This window comes from Plectrocnemia conspersa, unplaced genomic scaffold (assembly GCF_051122295.1).
Source record: "Plectrocnemia conspersa isolate PC_06_02 unplaced genomic scaffold, ASM5112229v1 ptg000009l, whole genome shotgun sequence".
In the NCBI taxonomy this organism is placed as follows: Eukaryota; Metazoa; Arthropoda; class Insecta; order Trichoptera; family Polycentropodidae; genus Plectrocnemia; species Plectrocnemia conspersa.
Window position 1 is genome coordinate 5,915,278 of NW_028277173.1, and position 19,738 is coordinate 5,935,015.

Below are 19,738 nucleotides of genomic sequence, written 5' to 3' on the forward strand. Positions count from 1 at the left end.
CGCATTTGTACGAATACTCATTTATAAAGAAAAGATAAAGCAGATAAGATTCATGCGGTACTCCAAAATAAATTAATACTTTTTGAAGCTATGTCATTTAATTAACTCGAGAAAAAACTAGCAAAATTGTTCAAAAAAGCAATGTTTTTTTAACTTCTGAAGTATAAGTTTATGACAAACTTGTCAAATGTTTTTCGAAAGTCGGTATAGAAGATAATAATAAGAGACTCACTGTTTCCGTAGAGCGACGCAGACGAAAACCGTTTCTCTTCCCCACTAGAGCCTGTCAACAGCGATCCTGGATATATTTGTACAGAATTGTCACAAACAACTTTACACGCGATCTATCTATAGTCTTTGATTGAGGATTTATCAACATTTTTATAAATTAAATTGATATTAATACATATTAATGTATCAAAAAGTGACGGATTAAAAATATGTTGCCAAGTGATAATCATAACAATCTAATTTTACTCAATTGTTTTTCTTTAAAGCTGGAATTTTGAAAAATGTATGTATTCGCTCAAATCTCATTATTGCGATGGACAAATATTTAAAAGCTAAGCTTTTAATGAAAAAAGCCACACAAACCTGGACTTTTGAGATATCACAGTAAATTAAAGCTAATTTCAAGTATTGTATCAATTACATAAATTTATTTGTTTAAATATTAGCCTAGTATCATTAAAAAATCAATAGATTTTTTGTATATACACCTACAGCAATATAAACAAATTTTTATTGAATTATATATTTATACAATTTATTCGTTGTATGAATTAAATATACATATATTTATCGTGGTAAATTATTTCTAGCAAATATAAATACCAAAATATAGATAAGTATAAAAAAATCATAAAAAAAATTATCAGCTATTATATATTCAATAAATAGACCATATAATATGATACAAAAATAATTACAAATATATAATGATGTACAAAGTCGTTAGCCATGGCATTAAGAACTTTCTTTTTTCTTTTAGGTATAAAGGTATAACCCAAGGTTTTTCCTTCCGGCGAATTGCACATTCAACTCGCAATACACAGGTATTACTATGTTTACATTATATTAATTAACAATGTTCTACCTACTTATGAACTATGCAATATTGTGCTTATGTTTGAACTCCTTTGAAGTGTCAAATGCGACTAGATTGATTAATATTAATTTTATGTGACATTTAGTGATTGCTAATTAACTTTTTGTACAAATATGAAATTAAGCGATTCCAATGCAAGGTCAATATAAATTAATAGAACAAATAATGATCTTAGAATGCTACGGTTTTTATTATTAGTTTTTAATTTTTATTACCAAATTGATATTTTTTAATCTTTAATGTAGTTATTATAAACTAGATTATTGTAGAGTATCAATGGTAGACTTACCTTGAAATGTTAAAATTATCTACTGAAGAAGTGCAAACAAATCAGATTATGTTATTAGTAATTAATTTTTATGTGAATTTATTATCGCCTGGTTGAATTGTTAAACAAATATAAACAAAAAACTATTTTTTAAGCAATATTATTTTTACAAATACACGTTATGAATCAACCAAAAAATCGCAATTTAAGCAAAATTTGTAATATGAGAACCCCCAAAAGTAGAAATCCCCGCAGACAGTCAAAAACATAAATAAAGTACGTTTATTAGACGCAAATCACATTTATTATTGTGACATATTTTTATATATTAAACAATATAATTGTCTTAATTTATTTGTCAATGTTTACAAATTCTATGTCATTGCCATTCACTCGCATTGAAAAACCGCCAAGGCGCCAGATAATAATCTAATTTATAATTTTTTAATTCATAGGGAGCTGTGATTGATCATGTGACCTAATTGCTCAAAAAATCCAGTACACCATTCGTCAAAGCTGCTCACAGGAACATATTCACATTCAAACGAAGCTGAAAGATCAGGTATTTAAGGCTCTTTTACGACTTATCTTTTTACATCAATAAGCTTCTCACAGACTAACAAAATCGGTCCTTATACCCAAACCCTGTGAAATCAACATAGCTCAATAATTTTATTGGGCAGAATAAAAGTCACCATGTAAAATTCATATTTAGTCTTAAAAATCTTTTTTTTTTTAATTATAATAAATGGAAATTTAATTTGTTTTAATTCGTAGAATGAATGACGCATATATGTGCTTCCCGTCACTAACATTTTTAGCGACTTTTTATGTGATAATTTGAAGTATTTTAAATCGTTTGAAATTCCACACAAAAGTAACTTATAAATCGCTTAAGATTATTTGTGTAAGATCTCCAATGTATTACTTAATATTATTCATATCCACATACATACATACATATATGTACATATGTACGTAAATTTGTACAAGAATTCTCATTTATATATCTTGTTCTGCAGTAATAAATTTGTGTTTGAAATACGACTTGGTATTTCATAAAAAAGTGCCACTGGCGTTTTAAACCAAGCTACGCCTGTCCCTATATTTTTTAGATTTCTCTTAAGAGAATTGTAGTTAATTCCAAAATGAGTAGTGAAGATATCCACTACAAAATTGAATAAAACCATTTTATTTATGGCTATTTTCTCTTATGTACATAAAAAATTATGTAATTTATATTCTTACAAAAAAAATATTATATGTATGGATATACATTAAATAAAAAATATAATTTTATAGTACAGACATTTATTTATTTTAAACACAGTATATCAAAATCAATGCCAGTTGTATTGATTTTTAATAGTCAACCAGTTTATCAGCTGTTATAAAGTCTTGTTAGAAATTGAGACACAACAGCTGTAACAGAGAATTTTATTATTTTAAAAAATCGTATATAAAACACCATCTTTTGATAGTCAATGAAATGTATTTAATTTATGAAATACTACAACCAACATCTTTATTATGGTTCAAAACTTAGCTGAACTATATATATATTAATTTAAAAAAATTACTACATATAAAAAAATACCTGTCATTCATTTTATTCAATGATTAATTTGATTAATTTAAAAATGATATACATATAAAAAAATACCTGTTATTAATTTTATTCAATGATTAATTTAAAAAACTTTGAGAGTGAAAGCTATTATCTCTAAATACATTTTTTATAGCATGTAATCTGTTTTATAATATATTCTGAATCACATTATCAAAAAATATTGTCTAATGTGACCCTTAAAAGTCTCTTGTGTCAGGAAAAGGAAAGCTATTTACTGATGGTAAATTAATTAGGTGATGTATAATTGTTACAGCTGAAGACTTGTTTTTTATCAGTTTCATTTAAATCTGATTTAAATTATGTAAGATTCCCAATGATTTATTTTTGTAATAACTCACATGCTGTATAAGTAAATGTTAATGTAAAAAAACACAAATTATTTCTAATATATAATATATTTAGCACAAAATACTCAATGACACAAAAATCACAACAATATTATTAAAATAATTTATTTGTATATAAATGTATTCACATACATACGTATTGTATATTCTAATAATAATAATAGTATAGTAATAATAATATATAAATTATCTAATAGATCTAAAAGTTTATTTTGTATTTTATATATGTATATATAAATAATTTTAATGCTTCGACTATAGTAATTAGTGGTAATAATTGAAAAAACTTCACGGAATTATTATTTTACATCAAAGCGAAACTCAAATTATATTTATTATATATAAAAATTACATTATCATTTATGTGTTATGATTGATATCTTGCTGCCATCCGCATTCACAACAAATTCTATTAATCGGTCGCGCATAGTTTTAGGGTGCAGAAGGCGCTTTTGCCGTCGGCCGAGCATGTGCAGTCGTTGCATTGTTCCTTGAACTGGTCTCCGGGTGTGCATCGATATCCTGGTCCGTTTAACGCTGAAATAGATTGAATCGTTTAGGTTTACGAGGTAAAATGTGTGATAGATATTGAAGATAACAAACATCTTTTCTGTTTCGGTAGGCACGCTCTGCGGCTACATGCAGCCGACTTTCCATCAGCAGAACAGAAGCAAGAATTACAGTCATCTTTGAACCTCAACCCTGGCTCGCATGTAAATCCAGGATAATTCACAGCTAGAGTAAGAGTAAGAGTATGAACTATACATTTATACTCATACATCTTTTTGCGCAAATTGCAAAAAAATGTATGAGTATTTTCCAGTCCCCCAACTAAACGCACCAAAATAGCACGTCCGCGATTTACCGTGTTATTGGGGGGTCTACTGTATAATGTTTAACTTTACATGGAAAATGTATGTATGTACATGTGTTAAGTTGTATATCATAATACTATTTACTTAGGTTTGTGGTTAAATTAGGTTAAAAATTTACAGATTAAGATATTATAATACAATATATGGTAATTATAATGTAAATCTCTAAAACAGGTTATATTTATTTTTTATATAATGTTAGAATACTATTACCAGTTAGTTACTATATTGAATAAATTGAAGTCCAATACAAATACACACACCTACTTCAGAAAGGATACGAGTGGACTAGAGTTTGCAGATTTTTCTCGATTTGAGGTCATTTTTTAATTAAATAGTAATAAATAAGCCGACTGCTTATAAGGAAGAGTTGTTAATGAAGATAAAACCTGGGCTTACTACCGCTAGTTGGAAATCCAAAGAGTAAGCAAGGAATAGCGCCATAACTTTTCACTTTAATCTTACACAACCATCTGTGTCTGCCACATCAGCAAGTGTGCGAGTGGATTAGATAGTTCAGAAATAGTCTGGCACTACGGCTTTATTTAAATTAGATAGCTCATAGTCCTGTAAGGCGGCGGTTGTGATATCTGACTTGCGACTGTGACCTCGCAGACTGCTTCAGGAGACTTTGTAAAACTATATGTTTACTGCCAACAAGCAAATCATGACTTAGAAGAATATGTAGCCAGAGAGAGCGACGAACATGTTCCAGTCTGGCACTATAGAATTGTTAAAAAATAAAAATAAAATAGCATCTGCGCAACCGACTCTAGTGAGACAGCCATTGACATATTAGAGGGACCTATCTCTCGCCTTCGGAGGAGATTTTCAAAATATGTGTTTGCAAGCGCCTATTTAGTTAAATATTCCTGGGCTTTTGGAAGCCTAAAGAGGTGATTCATATTAAGAAAGCTGATTAGAGAAACATCTAAGCGGCATATACACCAGACGCGTACGGTGAGATACATTCCCTTTCGCTCGCTCACGTGTTGAATGACGAGAGTGAGTGAGAGAAAAGGGCGTGCGTTACATACGTTCCGCACGCCTACTTCTTCTCTTTTAACACGCGTGCGAGCGAAAGGGAATGTATCTCACTGTACGTGCTTTATATACACCCAATATCAGATAGGCAGTTTCGATTCTGTATGAGTATTGTTACAGAATACGCGAGATTTGAGATAAGTACCACACCAGCTTTGAAAGAACGATAGTTTGACAACTGCTATGCTCTTTTACAGTGATTTTAAAAAGCACAGCTACTGACTAAAATGTGTTTTTAGTATTTTATGTTTATTAGGGAGTAGATTGTATACATGTAAATTATATTGAAAACTCAAAATGTCCACTTAATTATTTTTTATATGTAAAACATGTTTAGTTGAAAGGTCCAAAAATAACTTTTAGTCTTAATCTTGTATAAAAGTCAACTGGAGTAAATAATAAATTAGATTATTTTTATTAGAAATTTCCAGACAAATCCAGAATCTAAATCTGTCAAATTATTTAACCCTGTTCACTTAATATAAAAATTGACAAATATTAACTAACATCTTTTTTGTTTTGGTGGACAAGCTTTGCGACTGCACGCGGCCGACTTTCCATCAGCTGCACAGAAGCACGAGTTACAACCGTCCATAAACTTCACTCCTGCTTCGCACTTGAAACCGGGGAAATTCACAGCTGGAATGTAGATATAAATTTACTAAACATATCTCCCTTTAATTTTGCCAATTTATATACAAAAAAATATTTCCATAAAGCGTTTTTTCATCTTTCCTTTTCTGCATGTGTGCCTACTCATATTTATATTAAATAGCTTTATAAATACGTGCCGTTTTTATACCATGTCATTTTTTTCTTATAAATTTTGAAATATACATTGTTTAATTAATTTAAATAAAATAAACCTTGCGCTGAAAGTAAAGTTTAGAAACAAACGAATGTGTAAAAAATTGTTTTGCTAGATAAATTTATAATAAATCACAAATCACCTTAACTGTATATAACCATAAATTTAAGAGAATTTGAGAAATTAGCGCATCCACCATTTTCCTCAGATCTTGCTCTCTCAGATTTTAATTTGTTTCCTAATCTACAGTTTTTAGATGCAAAAAATTTTCAAATCTAGGGAACGTAATAAATGTTTTAGCTCTAAACCGATATTTTATTAAATATATTTTAGATCTTATTACTTCAGACAACTAATTAATTATAAAACGGTACGTATTTATAACACTATCGAAGTCATCTAGCAAATAAATTAGTCACCAAAAGCAATATATATATATTACAAGGCATTAAAATTAATATAAATAATATTCTATAAAAATATGTGAAGCACCCTTATATAATATATTACTTTTATTCATATATTATTATATTAGTAAATGTACATGCTATTAACTGATCTGATCAACCGTTAGCTTCATGATGATGAATAAAAATAACCTCTTTTTTTTCGATTTCCACAATCAACCCTCGTGCAAACTGCACTCGTTCCATCAATGTTACATCTGCATTCATTACAATCGTCCATAAACTTTTCTTTCGGTATACATTTCAGTATTCTTGTACTAACATCTATATGCATAGAAGTCACCGTTAAACGAGCACTAATTTAAATCAACGTGTGCTAAAATAATAATCGATACAATACCTCTTCTACGTCTGTTTGATTTTATACAATCTTTTCTTGTGCACGCAAAGTCTTTTCCGTCGTTGTTGCATAAACAAGTGTTACAGTCTATCCTAAATTCTTCTCCAGCTATACATTTTGTTGGCATGGCAGGTTGATCCCCCTGTGAAATACAAAAATAAATTTATTAATAATATTTCTAGATTGTAAAAATATGGTACAAAAGATGAAATTAAAAAATAAAACTTGAATCAAATATTTGTTAATTTGTTAGAAAAATACTAAAAGCTCAATGAAAGTCATTCAAATCACTTAATGATTATGTTACAATATTTTATGAGAATATCATGGAATTTTGTGTGCAAATACTAATACTAATATCACTTACTTTATTTATATTAATAAATAAGCAATATGTAACTATTAATATAATATTTTTAAATCTAATTATATTACAAAAAAATCTTTGTTTGTATTTATTAGATTATATTTGTTTGCTTTTGATTAATAATTTAATAAATTTTTATATTTGCTAATAAATTAATAAATTAAATAATTGGTTATTATAAATTTCAACTATTTTTTGTCATTTTGACAGATAATAAGATACATTGCTATATATAAAATAAAATAATTATAAAATTTTAATATAAATTATGTTTTTAAAAATTACATGCAATCTTTTGCTACTTTACTCTCCGTTTGTTTAAAGCTAACTGACTGTGTATAACTAAGTTACTGGCAATAAACTCTTTTAAGTTAAAATATAATTATAGAGTCAAAATTTTTTGTATAAATGGTCAGAACAGTTACATTAAATAGTTACATTAAATGCTTAGTAAATAAATAGTTTTTATTGTAGTTTAAATAATTTTGATTCTATTAACAATTTTTTATTTTTAAATTTGAACACTATGTTGAATATTGGTATTTAAAAACGATTGGTCATGTTTGTTTTCATATCCCGTTGTTACTTGACAGGCGTAAGCCCAGTGCGTTACAACGGGGTAAATCTTTACTAACTGGCTAAGTCATAATGAATATCTACAAAACTAGCAGACTTTTCCGTCTGGTAATCAGTGACATATATATATATATATATATATATATATATATATATATATATATATATATATATATATATATATATATATATATATATATATATATATATATATATATATATATATATATAATTAAATTCACTTTGCATTTAAAGCCAATTAAACACTGAATTAGCGCATTTTTATAAATAAAAATTCGAGTCTACTGCTGCAGCTCGAACCCGTGGCCTCTGTATTACCAATCTAAACCTTTCGGCCTACGCTGGTCCGACCTTAGTCCCTTAATTTTAACAAATGAATAATAGTTTTATTATAATATTACATAAATAAAAAAATGGTGTTTAATAAAACACTGGAATTCGTTTCTCTTGATAAATTGATAAATTATTTACTGACAAATGGTCAAAAAAAATCTGAAAATAAAAATAATGACAAATCATATATTTACAATATGAATGACAATTTTATTAACAACTTACTAACCATTCATTATTTGACAAAAATATTTTGAACAAAAAAATATTATTATCTAAGGCTTATGTTATGGATCTAAAAGATTTATTTAAACATTAGCATTATAATAATACATTTTAATAATAATAAAAAAAAAATATGTACTCATAATTTTATTATTTTTATATATAAAAATGTGCGAAAACAACATTCAAGCATAATATCAATTAATATGTTTTAAAATGTATTGTTCCTTCTTCTGCATGAATGTTTCAAGCCCTAAAAAAATCATTAAAAATTACAAAAAATATATATTGAATATTATACTTTATTTAATAGAAGTTACTTTACTATTATCCAATCTTCGGAATACACAATTTCTTTGTGCACTTTAACTCTCCACCATCTTCGCTGCAAGTACACGTGTTACAATCTTTTTTGGTGGAAGACCCAGGTTCGCATTTCCTCTCTGGAGGCGGTGGAGGACATCTATTCTTGCTGCAGAAGAAATCAGTGCCTTTCTCGTTGCAGAAACACGTATTGCAATCGACTCTAAAATCGTTTCCTGGCATACATTTGATCTCCGGATTGCCTCCAGGACATTTATTCTTACTGCAGTGGAATTCCGTTCCAAATTCATTGCAGATGCACGTTTTGCATCCAGCTGTAAACTGCTTACTGGCTACACATGTCCTCATCTGTCCGTTACTAACTGGTGGAGGCGGAGGTGGCGGAGGGCAATTATTCTTACTACAGAAAAAGTCAGATCCTTTCTCATCGCAGAAGCATTGATTGCATCCATCTTTGAAATTGCTCCCTGGCATGCACTTAACTTCAAAATCTTGTCCATTGCATCTATTATTTTTATTGCAGAAGAATTCGTTTCCTAACTCGTTACAGGAACACGACTTGCAACCAGCTTTGAATTCCTTTTTAGCCACACATATTCCACTTCTACCCCCAGTTTGTACTATAGGTGGAACTGGACATGCTCTTTTAGTGCAATGATATTCAGTGCCCCTCTCGTTGCAAGAACACGTGTTGCAATCGACTTGGAAGTCTTTACTAGGCACGCATTTGATTTCATCTTTATGTGCATTTGGATTTTCTGGACATCTATTTTTACTGCAGAAGAACTCTGAACCTACTTCGTTGCAGAAACAAGTGTTGCAGTATACTTTGAACTCTTTACCGGGCTCGCATTTCGTTGTGCTTCTGGATACTCTTTTCAAATCATCCTCAGACTACAAAATAATAATAATAATAATATAATTTTATATTTATATTAAAACAACTTATCAATACCTTTTCAGGAGCTCTCTCAAACGGCACACGTGGTGGACAAAACTTTCTTGTGCAAGAATATTTACTTCCATCTGCGCTACAGCGACAATTGTTACAGTCCATCTTGAAGCTCTCTTCGGGCTTACACACCATAGATCCTTTTTCATCAGGACATACGTTCTTACTGCAGAAATACTCAGTGCCTTTCTCGTTACAGAAGCAAGTGTTGCAATCTACTTTAAAATCAGCTCCAGGTACGCATTTAATTTCGACGTTATCAGTCGGGCATTTATTTTTACTGCAGAAGAACTCTGTTCCGACTTCATTGCAGAAACACGTGTTGCAGCCGACTTTGAATTCCTGTCCAGGCTCACACTTTTTGATTTGACTTCTTGGCAACCTCTTGAAAGCATCCTAAAACATGTACATGTAATAATTCTAATACATATTAAAATTGTGTTATTCATCCACCATATGATTTATGATCAAAAAGTATCCGATTTATTCATTTTTAGATGCTGAGGTTGAGACTAGTGTTATTTAACAAAATGCGCAGTTCTTCGGTTGTTATCTAAAATCAGTTCTCTGTAATATTATCTAGTTCATTCAAATGAAAAATGCACTCAAATGATGCTAATCGTTTTCCGCTTACGGTGCGCTTCATAAGATTCCCATGTCATCTGGACGAAATACCGTTACACGAAAGAGCATGCTTTATCTCTTTCTTCGTTGCATGCCACATCACTCCCACTTTTATTTCTAGGGGATCGGCGTCAGTTCTGGATTGTTAAATGAATAAATTTGATTAACTACAATACCACTAACTTCATTTTATAATTTTACTACTTATGTATCTGATTTTTTTTATTTTTTTGCAGAATTTTAACGATATTTTAAATAAATATAATTATTATAGTCATTATTAAATGTATTCCTACTATTTTTGTTTCCAAAAGCAATAAAATATTTATATTTATTATAAGAAAAGAGCATTATTATATAATAAAAATCAAATGGTAAATATTTCTTTAGAAGCGCAGGGTAACACCCCCACGATGTATGGCTGAGAGGCAAATAGTAGTGGATTCTAATTAGAATGTAACGGTAAACCGTCGAGCTCGATAGGGAATCTTATGATGCTTACGGTGCATAACAAAATTATGCCCCGGTGTTGTACACTCAGTGTACATATATTTTTTTTTTTAAAAAACACGAATATTATCGTAAAATAAACATAATTATAATAGTCAGAATCGAAACTTAAGTTTAAAAAATTCGACTGATTTGATTACCTGATTTTTTTGGCATTATGATTATCTAATTTAATAATATATCTCACGGAGGATATCTTATTTTAAATATATCACGGAGAAATACCTAAATAATGAGCATTTTATTTGAAATATTTATAGTGATATTCACATAATAAGATTACATTTACTATTACTGTGATGTACACTCGGTGTACATCACACTAAAAAAGGCTGAATCTAAATTTGCGCTCATCATAAATTTCTAAATGCAAATAGATTGCCAATGTATTAGGTAATTATTGTAAAATTTAGACAAATTATTTATGCTCTTCTCTGTTCTTAACCCTTTCGTTGCCTGTCTAAATATTGATATATCACATAATATTTTTTATCTTTGGTCAAAATACAATATGGCCAATTAAAAAAGTATTCGATTCTTTCGTTAATAATAACATCGGATCGGAAAGAAGCAAAATCCGGTATCAGATTTATGTAACGAAAGGGTTAAAGGGTTAAATTATTTGTTTCGCGGCATATCGATTACAAATTAAGAGTAATGATGCGATTTTTAAAATAAATAAACAGTCGAGACCTAAAATCGGATACTTATTGATTTAAAACATATAGAAATATTATATAAATAAATATACATATGTACATAAAGAATAAAAGTAAGACTTACTTTTTTTAAGCGTGTGTGTTAAGTAGAAGTTCATGTTGCACAGTAAAAGAAGATAAGAGAAGAGTTTGGTTTCAAAGAAAGTATAAACAAAGCGAAAAACTTTCCACCATTAGACCCGGTTAAAATTTGTAAGATCATCATATTATTTACAAATGAAACTTGTGTCACAATATTACATAATATTTTAATGAATGGTGAATGAACTTTAATATAAATAAATGTGAAAGATAAAATTGAAAAATATTTGTCAAAACGATTACGAGTAGATATTTGCTCTTCATTCACCATTGTATATAAATATTACTTTAAAATAAATATGATTAAATATTTATTCTTACCATTGGCATGTCATACAAGGATGTGTCGTCAACAGGTAGTCCTGTAAAAAATAAAAATAAATATATAAATAAATATGATTTAAAAAATAATACGCAATTAACTATAACGATATTAATTTAACGATAAACACATTTATAAAAACAATTATGTCATTGACTAAAATAAAATTGAGTCAATTTAAAGTATAACTTTGATAAATTAACTACAGTGGTTAATAAAGAAATATTGTATTAATTTATATAAATTTAAAATATGTACATGAGCTTTTTAAATTCAACCTTTATGTTTTGATTAATTAAAACTATTATTAATATTTAAATATTATTTAAACTTTTTTTGAAGAATTTTATTATTTTAATATCTAACCCGTTTCATATTTGTATAAATGTAAAATCGACAGTATTTCCTTATTAAAAAAAATAGTGTGATTATGTTACTCTTAACACTATTAATAAAAATGAATTAAAAATATATGTATATGTAATATACATACATAATTAAAAATGCATTATGACTACATTTACAAGTGTATTTTTGCACCAGTGTATTACGCATTTTGCTCTCAATTTGATGCGCTTTGCGCTCATTTTTCAATATTTGCGAATAGCGTTATTTAAAGAGTATATTTTTCGGTCAAAATTTTCGAAACAGCATATGGCGATAGAAGGGGTCACGGGTCGGTGCCTGCGTGTCTGTTGGGCTGACAAACATGGCGACCGCTGGGGTCAACATGTCGGCCGATAAGTCTCGCCATGAAAATAGGTCGAGCGAAATATTAATGACGAACATCATCGCCTACTAGGACGCAGCCTCTCCGTAGCACAGTGTGCCATCAATAAAAATAAACCCCAGATTAAGAGATGTAGCTGTTTTTGATCAGTGATATTTGTATAATAATAAACTCAATATTAACACATTTAAATAGGATCACATTTGTGTTTCGCAGATGAGTCATTTTTTTGCAATGAAAGGTGGCAAAGTATATGGGTGCAATAAAACAGTGAAGCCGCTAAACGTACATAATGGAATATTTTAAACTACAAAATCAATGAAGTGTTTTATATATTATTTTGTCTTACGTATAAAAACTTGCAAATCAATGTATTGTGCTTAAAATAATATTAAATCGTATCGTGACGCATTGGAGAAATCTGTCAAGTGAGGATGGTGAGATTTGAAATAAAAAATGTAAGCTTTAATAATAGGTTTTAATTATTAAAATATATGTCACTAATTTACAAACTGATTTTAAACTCACTACTGCAGTAGGTGTTGGTTGTGCTTACCCAGCTGTAATGCATTGGGTTAACGCATGTTACAGCATATTATTATCGCTTTTTATTTAATTATAATTCCCATCGATCTTCGCAGATTGGGTTCCCCTAGACTTTCCTTATTTTTTTAATGAATATTGCAATATATTTTTTTAAATATGTTTATCAACAGTTTGGTTTTAAAAAAAATAAAAGACAATTTAGATTTGTTTTCATTCAGGTACTCGCAGTTGATAAACGCATTGTGGTCTATCTATTATTGTATATGAATTGGTCTTATTGATCTGTAAATATTTTTTATGTTAAGCTGAATTGCCCTTGGCCTTTCGCTTTCACCTCATAATTTGCCCTTATAAAGCAGATGGCGTGTTGTTGAAGGTCTGCGCCCCGTATATCTTTCCCGGTGACTTTATCAAAAACTAGTGCTTTTTTCTCTGTGTTTATATTGTATTATATATATACATCCAATCTTCAATTAAATATAATTTGTTTAAATATAATATAGGGCTAGAATTGCGTCTTCAAATTTTTTTTATTTTACTAGCAAATATGTATAGCTTGGAGTCCAGTGAGGTCAGTTTAAATATTTTATGGGGTCCACTATTGATGATTTTAAAAAAGTAACTATTCAGCTATATTTAAAAACTAATCTCGATCTGAAATCTGATATTAATAATATTACTATATGATTGAAACCTAATTAATTAAAAATATTTTGCAGTATTTTTCCATCAGTACTTATTCAAAGCTTTATCGCAAATAAGGTCATTCGCACAAAACATAATGATAGATGTTTCCAAAATATTTTTATTTTATGTATACTACAAAATTTCCATTCCTATATTTTTGTAGTGTTTATTTCACTTCTATTAAATAAATATATTTATATATAATAGTTAAACATGTTGGCTATATTTTACAGCGATTTTTTTTTTCTTTGTTGATAGATACATAAAGTAAACGAAACTATTATATTAACGGATCCATGATATAGTATCTTATGACCGTGAACTCGATTTATTTATTTATTTATTTCTTAAAACATTTATATGAATTGATAAATAGAGATATTTGAGTTTTATTCGACGCTTTGAACTCTCAACTCGTCGTCATACATTTTTTTCGTTCTCAAATTTTAAACAGATTTATCTCAAAAAATCTTTCATTGAAGAAACTGTAATCTGACATACGCAACACTAACGTCATTGACAATGGATATTTGAGAGACGATGTCAACTGACAAATACTTATTGTTAAATTTTAACCAAGAGTAAATTACTTATTGATTATTTCATGTTAGATATATGAGAGAATTTTATAATAATTTTAATATAGAAATAATAGTTAATCGTATCTTATTTACATAGATTTATTATACAATTTCTTCACATTATAAATATACATAGCTTGTGCATGTGAAATTGGAAACGATCTGATAACGACTTCCCCTGCGGAGCGTAAATTATCGCGAATATCGGATGTAAAATAAGCGTTTCCGAAAATACGCCATTTTTACGTAAAACGAGACATTTAACTATGTTACAAAAATGTAGTATAAATTTGACCTCTGAAGAAAATTGATAAAAACAGCACGTTTCCTCTCAGGAAGTCGACACAAAAACGATAAAGCAAAACGATTAAAATATACATCATAATAAATTAGGTTAATTTAATTCATAAGCTAAAAAAGCTTTCCTTTTAATCAGATACAAAACCTTAAAAAAAATGTGAGGAGTAGAATTTTCCTGGTTCATTAATGAAACTTAGTTTTAGACATATTATCTACAATGAAACTTAACTAAACTTGTATTATTTCAATAAAATAAATATATAGAACATTAGAGATAACTCATGGCATCATATAATTTATATTTACTTTAAAATACTGGTCTAACATAAAAATAAAAATTATCTAAAACTTGTTTAGCTTTTAAAATACTGTGTGTCATATATATGCGTAATTTCTCTACGCAATAAATAGGTACACTATTGATTATAAGCGTCATTCGTGAGTAATGTCGATTAGAAGTTAACAAATATGATTTTAGTCTTTATCACAGCACGCAATATGGCATATTCATAAAATCAACAAAATCGTTACACTATCTAAAAGTACCAGGAAAAAACAATCATTTAATTAGAAGCTGATATGAAATAAAGGATATGTGTATTATGACATTTTTTCGACTTGTTTGTTTAACTGGAACTGATAATTGCGAAACACTGTTGTAAATCACAAATTCTACAAAAGTAGCCAAATCATGTGTTATTATTTATTTAAGGTTATTAGATAAATAACGTATATATTTTAATAAGATAAAGTATTATTACAAAAAGGAAAAAATAAGTAAATAAAATATTTGGAGCCTTGACCTACTATAATATAATAATATTATTATATGCTATACACAAAAATATCCATTAGTAATTGTATATAATGATAAAGATTACTCAAAATTGTGAGTATTAGAGCTACACACAATGACATGTCCTTTATTGCAAATTAAAAATGAAAATGAACTATTTTGAAATAAAAAATAAAACGTGAAATAAAACAAATACATGTTTTAACCGTAGATTCCAGGTAGACCAAATTGCTAAAAAAATTATGAAAACATGATTTGCCACTATTAAATATTTGCCAATTGGCGATGATTTTTAGTAAATTATTTCAATATTACGATATAAAACTTCTCATGAGAGAAGCATTCATCATTCTAATAATTTTTGTCACATTAAACGATTATTCTTGAAACTCATGTATAAAAGTTAGTAAAGAGAATTTCTATATTATTGTGTAGAATGCCAAAATAATCGTTTTCTATTTATTTTTAATATATTTATTCGTGATATTTATTAGTGGTGTAAGACTAAATATGTTCAGTGTAAAAATATGTTCAGTGAAAGCCACAAGAATCAAGTAGATTCCTGTTTATAAAATTGTTTGAAAAAAAAACAATTTATTTTTAATATATATGATACTTTGCCTTTTTTTGTCTAGTATATTTTTTTGTATTTCATTTTTTGAATAACTGGCATTTTTAAACACAGTAGACGTGCTATTTGGGTGCGTGTAGTTGGGGGACTAGAAGTACTAAATCTACTAAATCCAATTCACTAAAGAATCCATTATAAAATAAGTTAAAAATACTAATTTGTAAAATAAATTAATATTTTTAACTAATGTTATATATAAAATTATTTTATTTTCTAATCACACACGTGTAATTATGGAAAAATAGTTTATGTATTTATTAATAGCAGAATTCAGATAAGAAAATTGCATTTTATAATAAAATGAAATATTATGTCGTTCATTATCATTTTATTTAATATTAAATTATTTTTAAAATATGAAATCTTACTGCGCAAACTTTTAAGGGATTAGTTTATATTTTAAAACCTTTTTTCAATATTATAACAACATGTGTTCAAAAATTAATAATCCTAACAATATTTAACGCAGGTTTTCATATCAGAAAACCGTTACACCGTGATTCATAGATCAATTGTTTACGTTCAGATCGATGATCTCAGTGTTTTCAGATGGTATATCATATTTTGTTGACATAAATGAGTGGTGAGATCATCGCCAATATTTTATTGTTGACCGCAATAATTAATAAAATATCCTACAGCAGGTCAAATAACAGTGATTAATGTACTTACATTTTCTGAAAATATACAAAATATATTTCTAGCAAATTTAAAGTAAAAACAGACGTTAACCCAATGCGTTACAGTAGGGTAAACACAATCAACAATTACCAAGTAAATAGCGAAACACAAGATGTAAAAAATATATTATTACAGCTTACAATCAATAGATGTAACTCCATATTATTAAAATTATTTATCGCAATATTCATCCGTGAGATTGGGTAATCTGTGACGATCGATCGAAATTATAATTATTTAATAATCACTAAATCAGATCACAGATCCATAGATTTTATTTGAGATGATAATTCAATTATTATATATCATATTCATTTGTTAATTGTAAATTTAATTATCACTTGTTAATTCAGAAGCTCTAGCTGTTTGATTGTAAGTAAAGGCTTTATACAATTTCTTAAATTAAATTTATTAGATAATTCTAACGATATTAGTATCAAAATCATAAAACACAGTTTAACTACAATTTTGCTATATTTAGATTTTTGATTCTACATATTCTAACTAACAATGCACGTCCTTATGTGAAAAAATTGACTCTTGATTAAATCAAAGAACTTGCCTAAAATGTTTTATCTCATCCACCTAATTATCCAAACCTTGCTCCTTCCAACTACCATTTATTTCGAACGATCGATGCATCACTTCCTAGATGGAAAAAATCCAAAATGCAGACGATATGATAATTTTGAATCAAAACTTCCAATATGTTATGCTAATGAAATTAAAATACTAAGCTAGAGGTAGGAAAATAAATTAAATTGGAATTGAAAGAAATTATGTTTTAAAGCATTAAAATAAAATAAAAACATTTAAAAGGGATTAAATAATTGTTATTCTCAAACATGCACATTTTCTAGTACTCTATCAGTACCAATAAATTGCTTTTGTTCAATTCTACCTACTGATTGTGATTTCTGTACATACAAAATATAGTGAATTAACTCATTTTAAAGTATGATTTTATACAGATGACTCAAATTGCTAGACTTTGTCTTAATATTGAATCACGTTTGTGATCTTACAGCAGTAAATTTACATTGTTAATAATAATAACATGTTATCAATAATGTCTGTATATGATTCATTTTTATTACGCTATTTCGATGAACTAAGGCTTTTATCTCCTGTTTACATAACCTATTTTGTGTGGAATTTTTTATTTTTAAGTGACAATAAAATCGTAATATAATTAAAGAAAATAAAAACTAGGTTAAGCATATACTATACCTACATAAAAAAGCTTTTCTTTGCTTATGATTTGCCATAAAAGAACAAAGAAAAAATTACGAGAAAAAATTAATTAAGGTTCCACTTTTCATTTTTAATATCGTACAATTTTATAATTTAACGTATTATAATAACTATATATTGAAAAAAATAAAATGGTTCTATTTTATACTATCATTATACAAAATACATAGTTTTTACTCACCCTTCATATCCGCCAGGCCAATAAGGGCCACTAAAAGAAATAGGGACATCACAAGATTTTTCATGATGATTTTGATTTTTTTTCGATTTCACTGCTGCAACACTGTCCCTTTTTTCAATGAAGGAAAAATGAAACTGAACACTCGATTATTTGTGTCGTTCTCGCGTTTACTGATAATTTATTACACTAGTCCTATAACCGCGCAAAGCGCTGCGATAGAACTGTTTGAAATCATCGAATTTTTCCTGCTTTATACCCACAAAGCAAAGCCAGGGGCGTGAAACATTTAATTTTATTAAACAAAAAGTATTAGTGTGGCAAATACAAAGCCAAACATTCAAAGTTTTATAAAGGCTGTTTATGGTTACTTTACTATAAAATAAAAATTAATTTATAAATATATTTATTAAAAATATTCTGAAATTTCACTGGAGATGTGATGCTATTAAATATTGTTGTGTCTATTTGGCGTAAGCTCCACTGGATTCGAGTTCTTGGCTGAACGCTTGTGTATTCCTGTCAGAAGCGAAGTAAAGAACGAACGTAAGTGGAATTGTTTTTTTATATATAATCAGGAAAAAAGGAAAAGATTCACAACCCAACTCTCTCTCAAGCACGCACACACAAACTATTTCAGCATGATTTGCTCTCGACATAGCTGATTTTCTATTGTCTTTTGTTTATTTTAGGCAAGCCGCTAAAACTTATAATTAAAAATATTACCATTCTATGCACATTTTTTCGTTATGTGTGTCAGCACGATAGATTCCGTTTTAGCGTTACTTAATTTCTGCAATGAGATGCATTACAAATGAGTAGTCAATTCAAATCAAGCATAAAAAAATATTAATTTTTATCGCTCTTTTAACATATTTTGCACGAAATAATTGCAATGGATGGTTCCTACATATTTAATAAAATCAGACGACTATGTAAATGTATATAGATCTGCCATAAATATAATACATTAACATTTATTTTATTTTTTTAAACAAAAAAAAATTGTATTATTTCACTCGCGACTAACTTCATGTAATATACACAAATCCTGTTTATTATATTTACAATACATGTAAGTTTAATTATTGATAATAAACTATTTATATAAAATATAGAAATCGTTGATTTATTATATATTTCTGAGTGCTTCTGAGAAACCACCTCCCTTCGTCAAATGCTAGGGATATCAATAATTTTGAGTCACGTCAGACAGTTGATGTTACTATCTGGTTTTATTTTTTTGGCAGTGATTTGTTATACATCGTTCAAACTATACTGGTAAAATTCTATAAATATAATATGTACTGAATGTAAATTTTATGTTTATTTTAATTTATTTTTTACGAATATAATATATCAATGGTAAAAAATGTCATTAAATATTATTAATACACATTATGATCACAAAAT

The 19,738-nt window shown here is 28.0% G+C and overlaps 1 protein-coding gene across 1 annotated transcript; it reads right to left on the reverse strand.

The window, feature by feature from the left end:
- Positions 1 to 3,652: 3,652 nt before the first annotated feature.
- LOC148231700 (uncharacterized) lies at positions 3,653 to 18,537 on the reverse strand. Its single transcript, XM_088193696.1, has 9 exons — positions 18,329 to 18,537; positions 11,941 to 11,981; positions 9,689 to 10,081; positions 8,740 to 9,627; positions 6,888 to 7,029; positions 6,680 to 6,811; positions 5,780 to 5,911; positions 3,957 to 4,088; positions 3,653 to 3,890 (listed from the first exon to the last, which is right to left on the reverse strand). Exons 1-9 carry the CDS (start codon positions 18,390 to 18,392, stop codon positions 3,766 to 3,768), a joined length of 2,049 nt encoding a protein of 682 aa, XP_088049822.1. The 5' UTR covers positions 18,393 to 18,537; the 3' UTR covers positions 3,653 to 3,765.
- Positions 18,538 to 19,738: the final 1,201 nt, after the last annotated feature.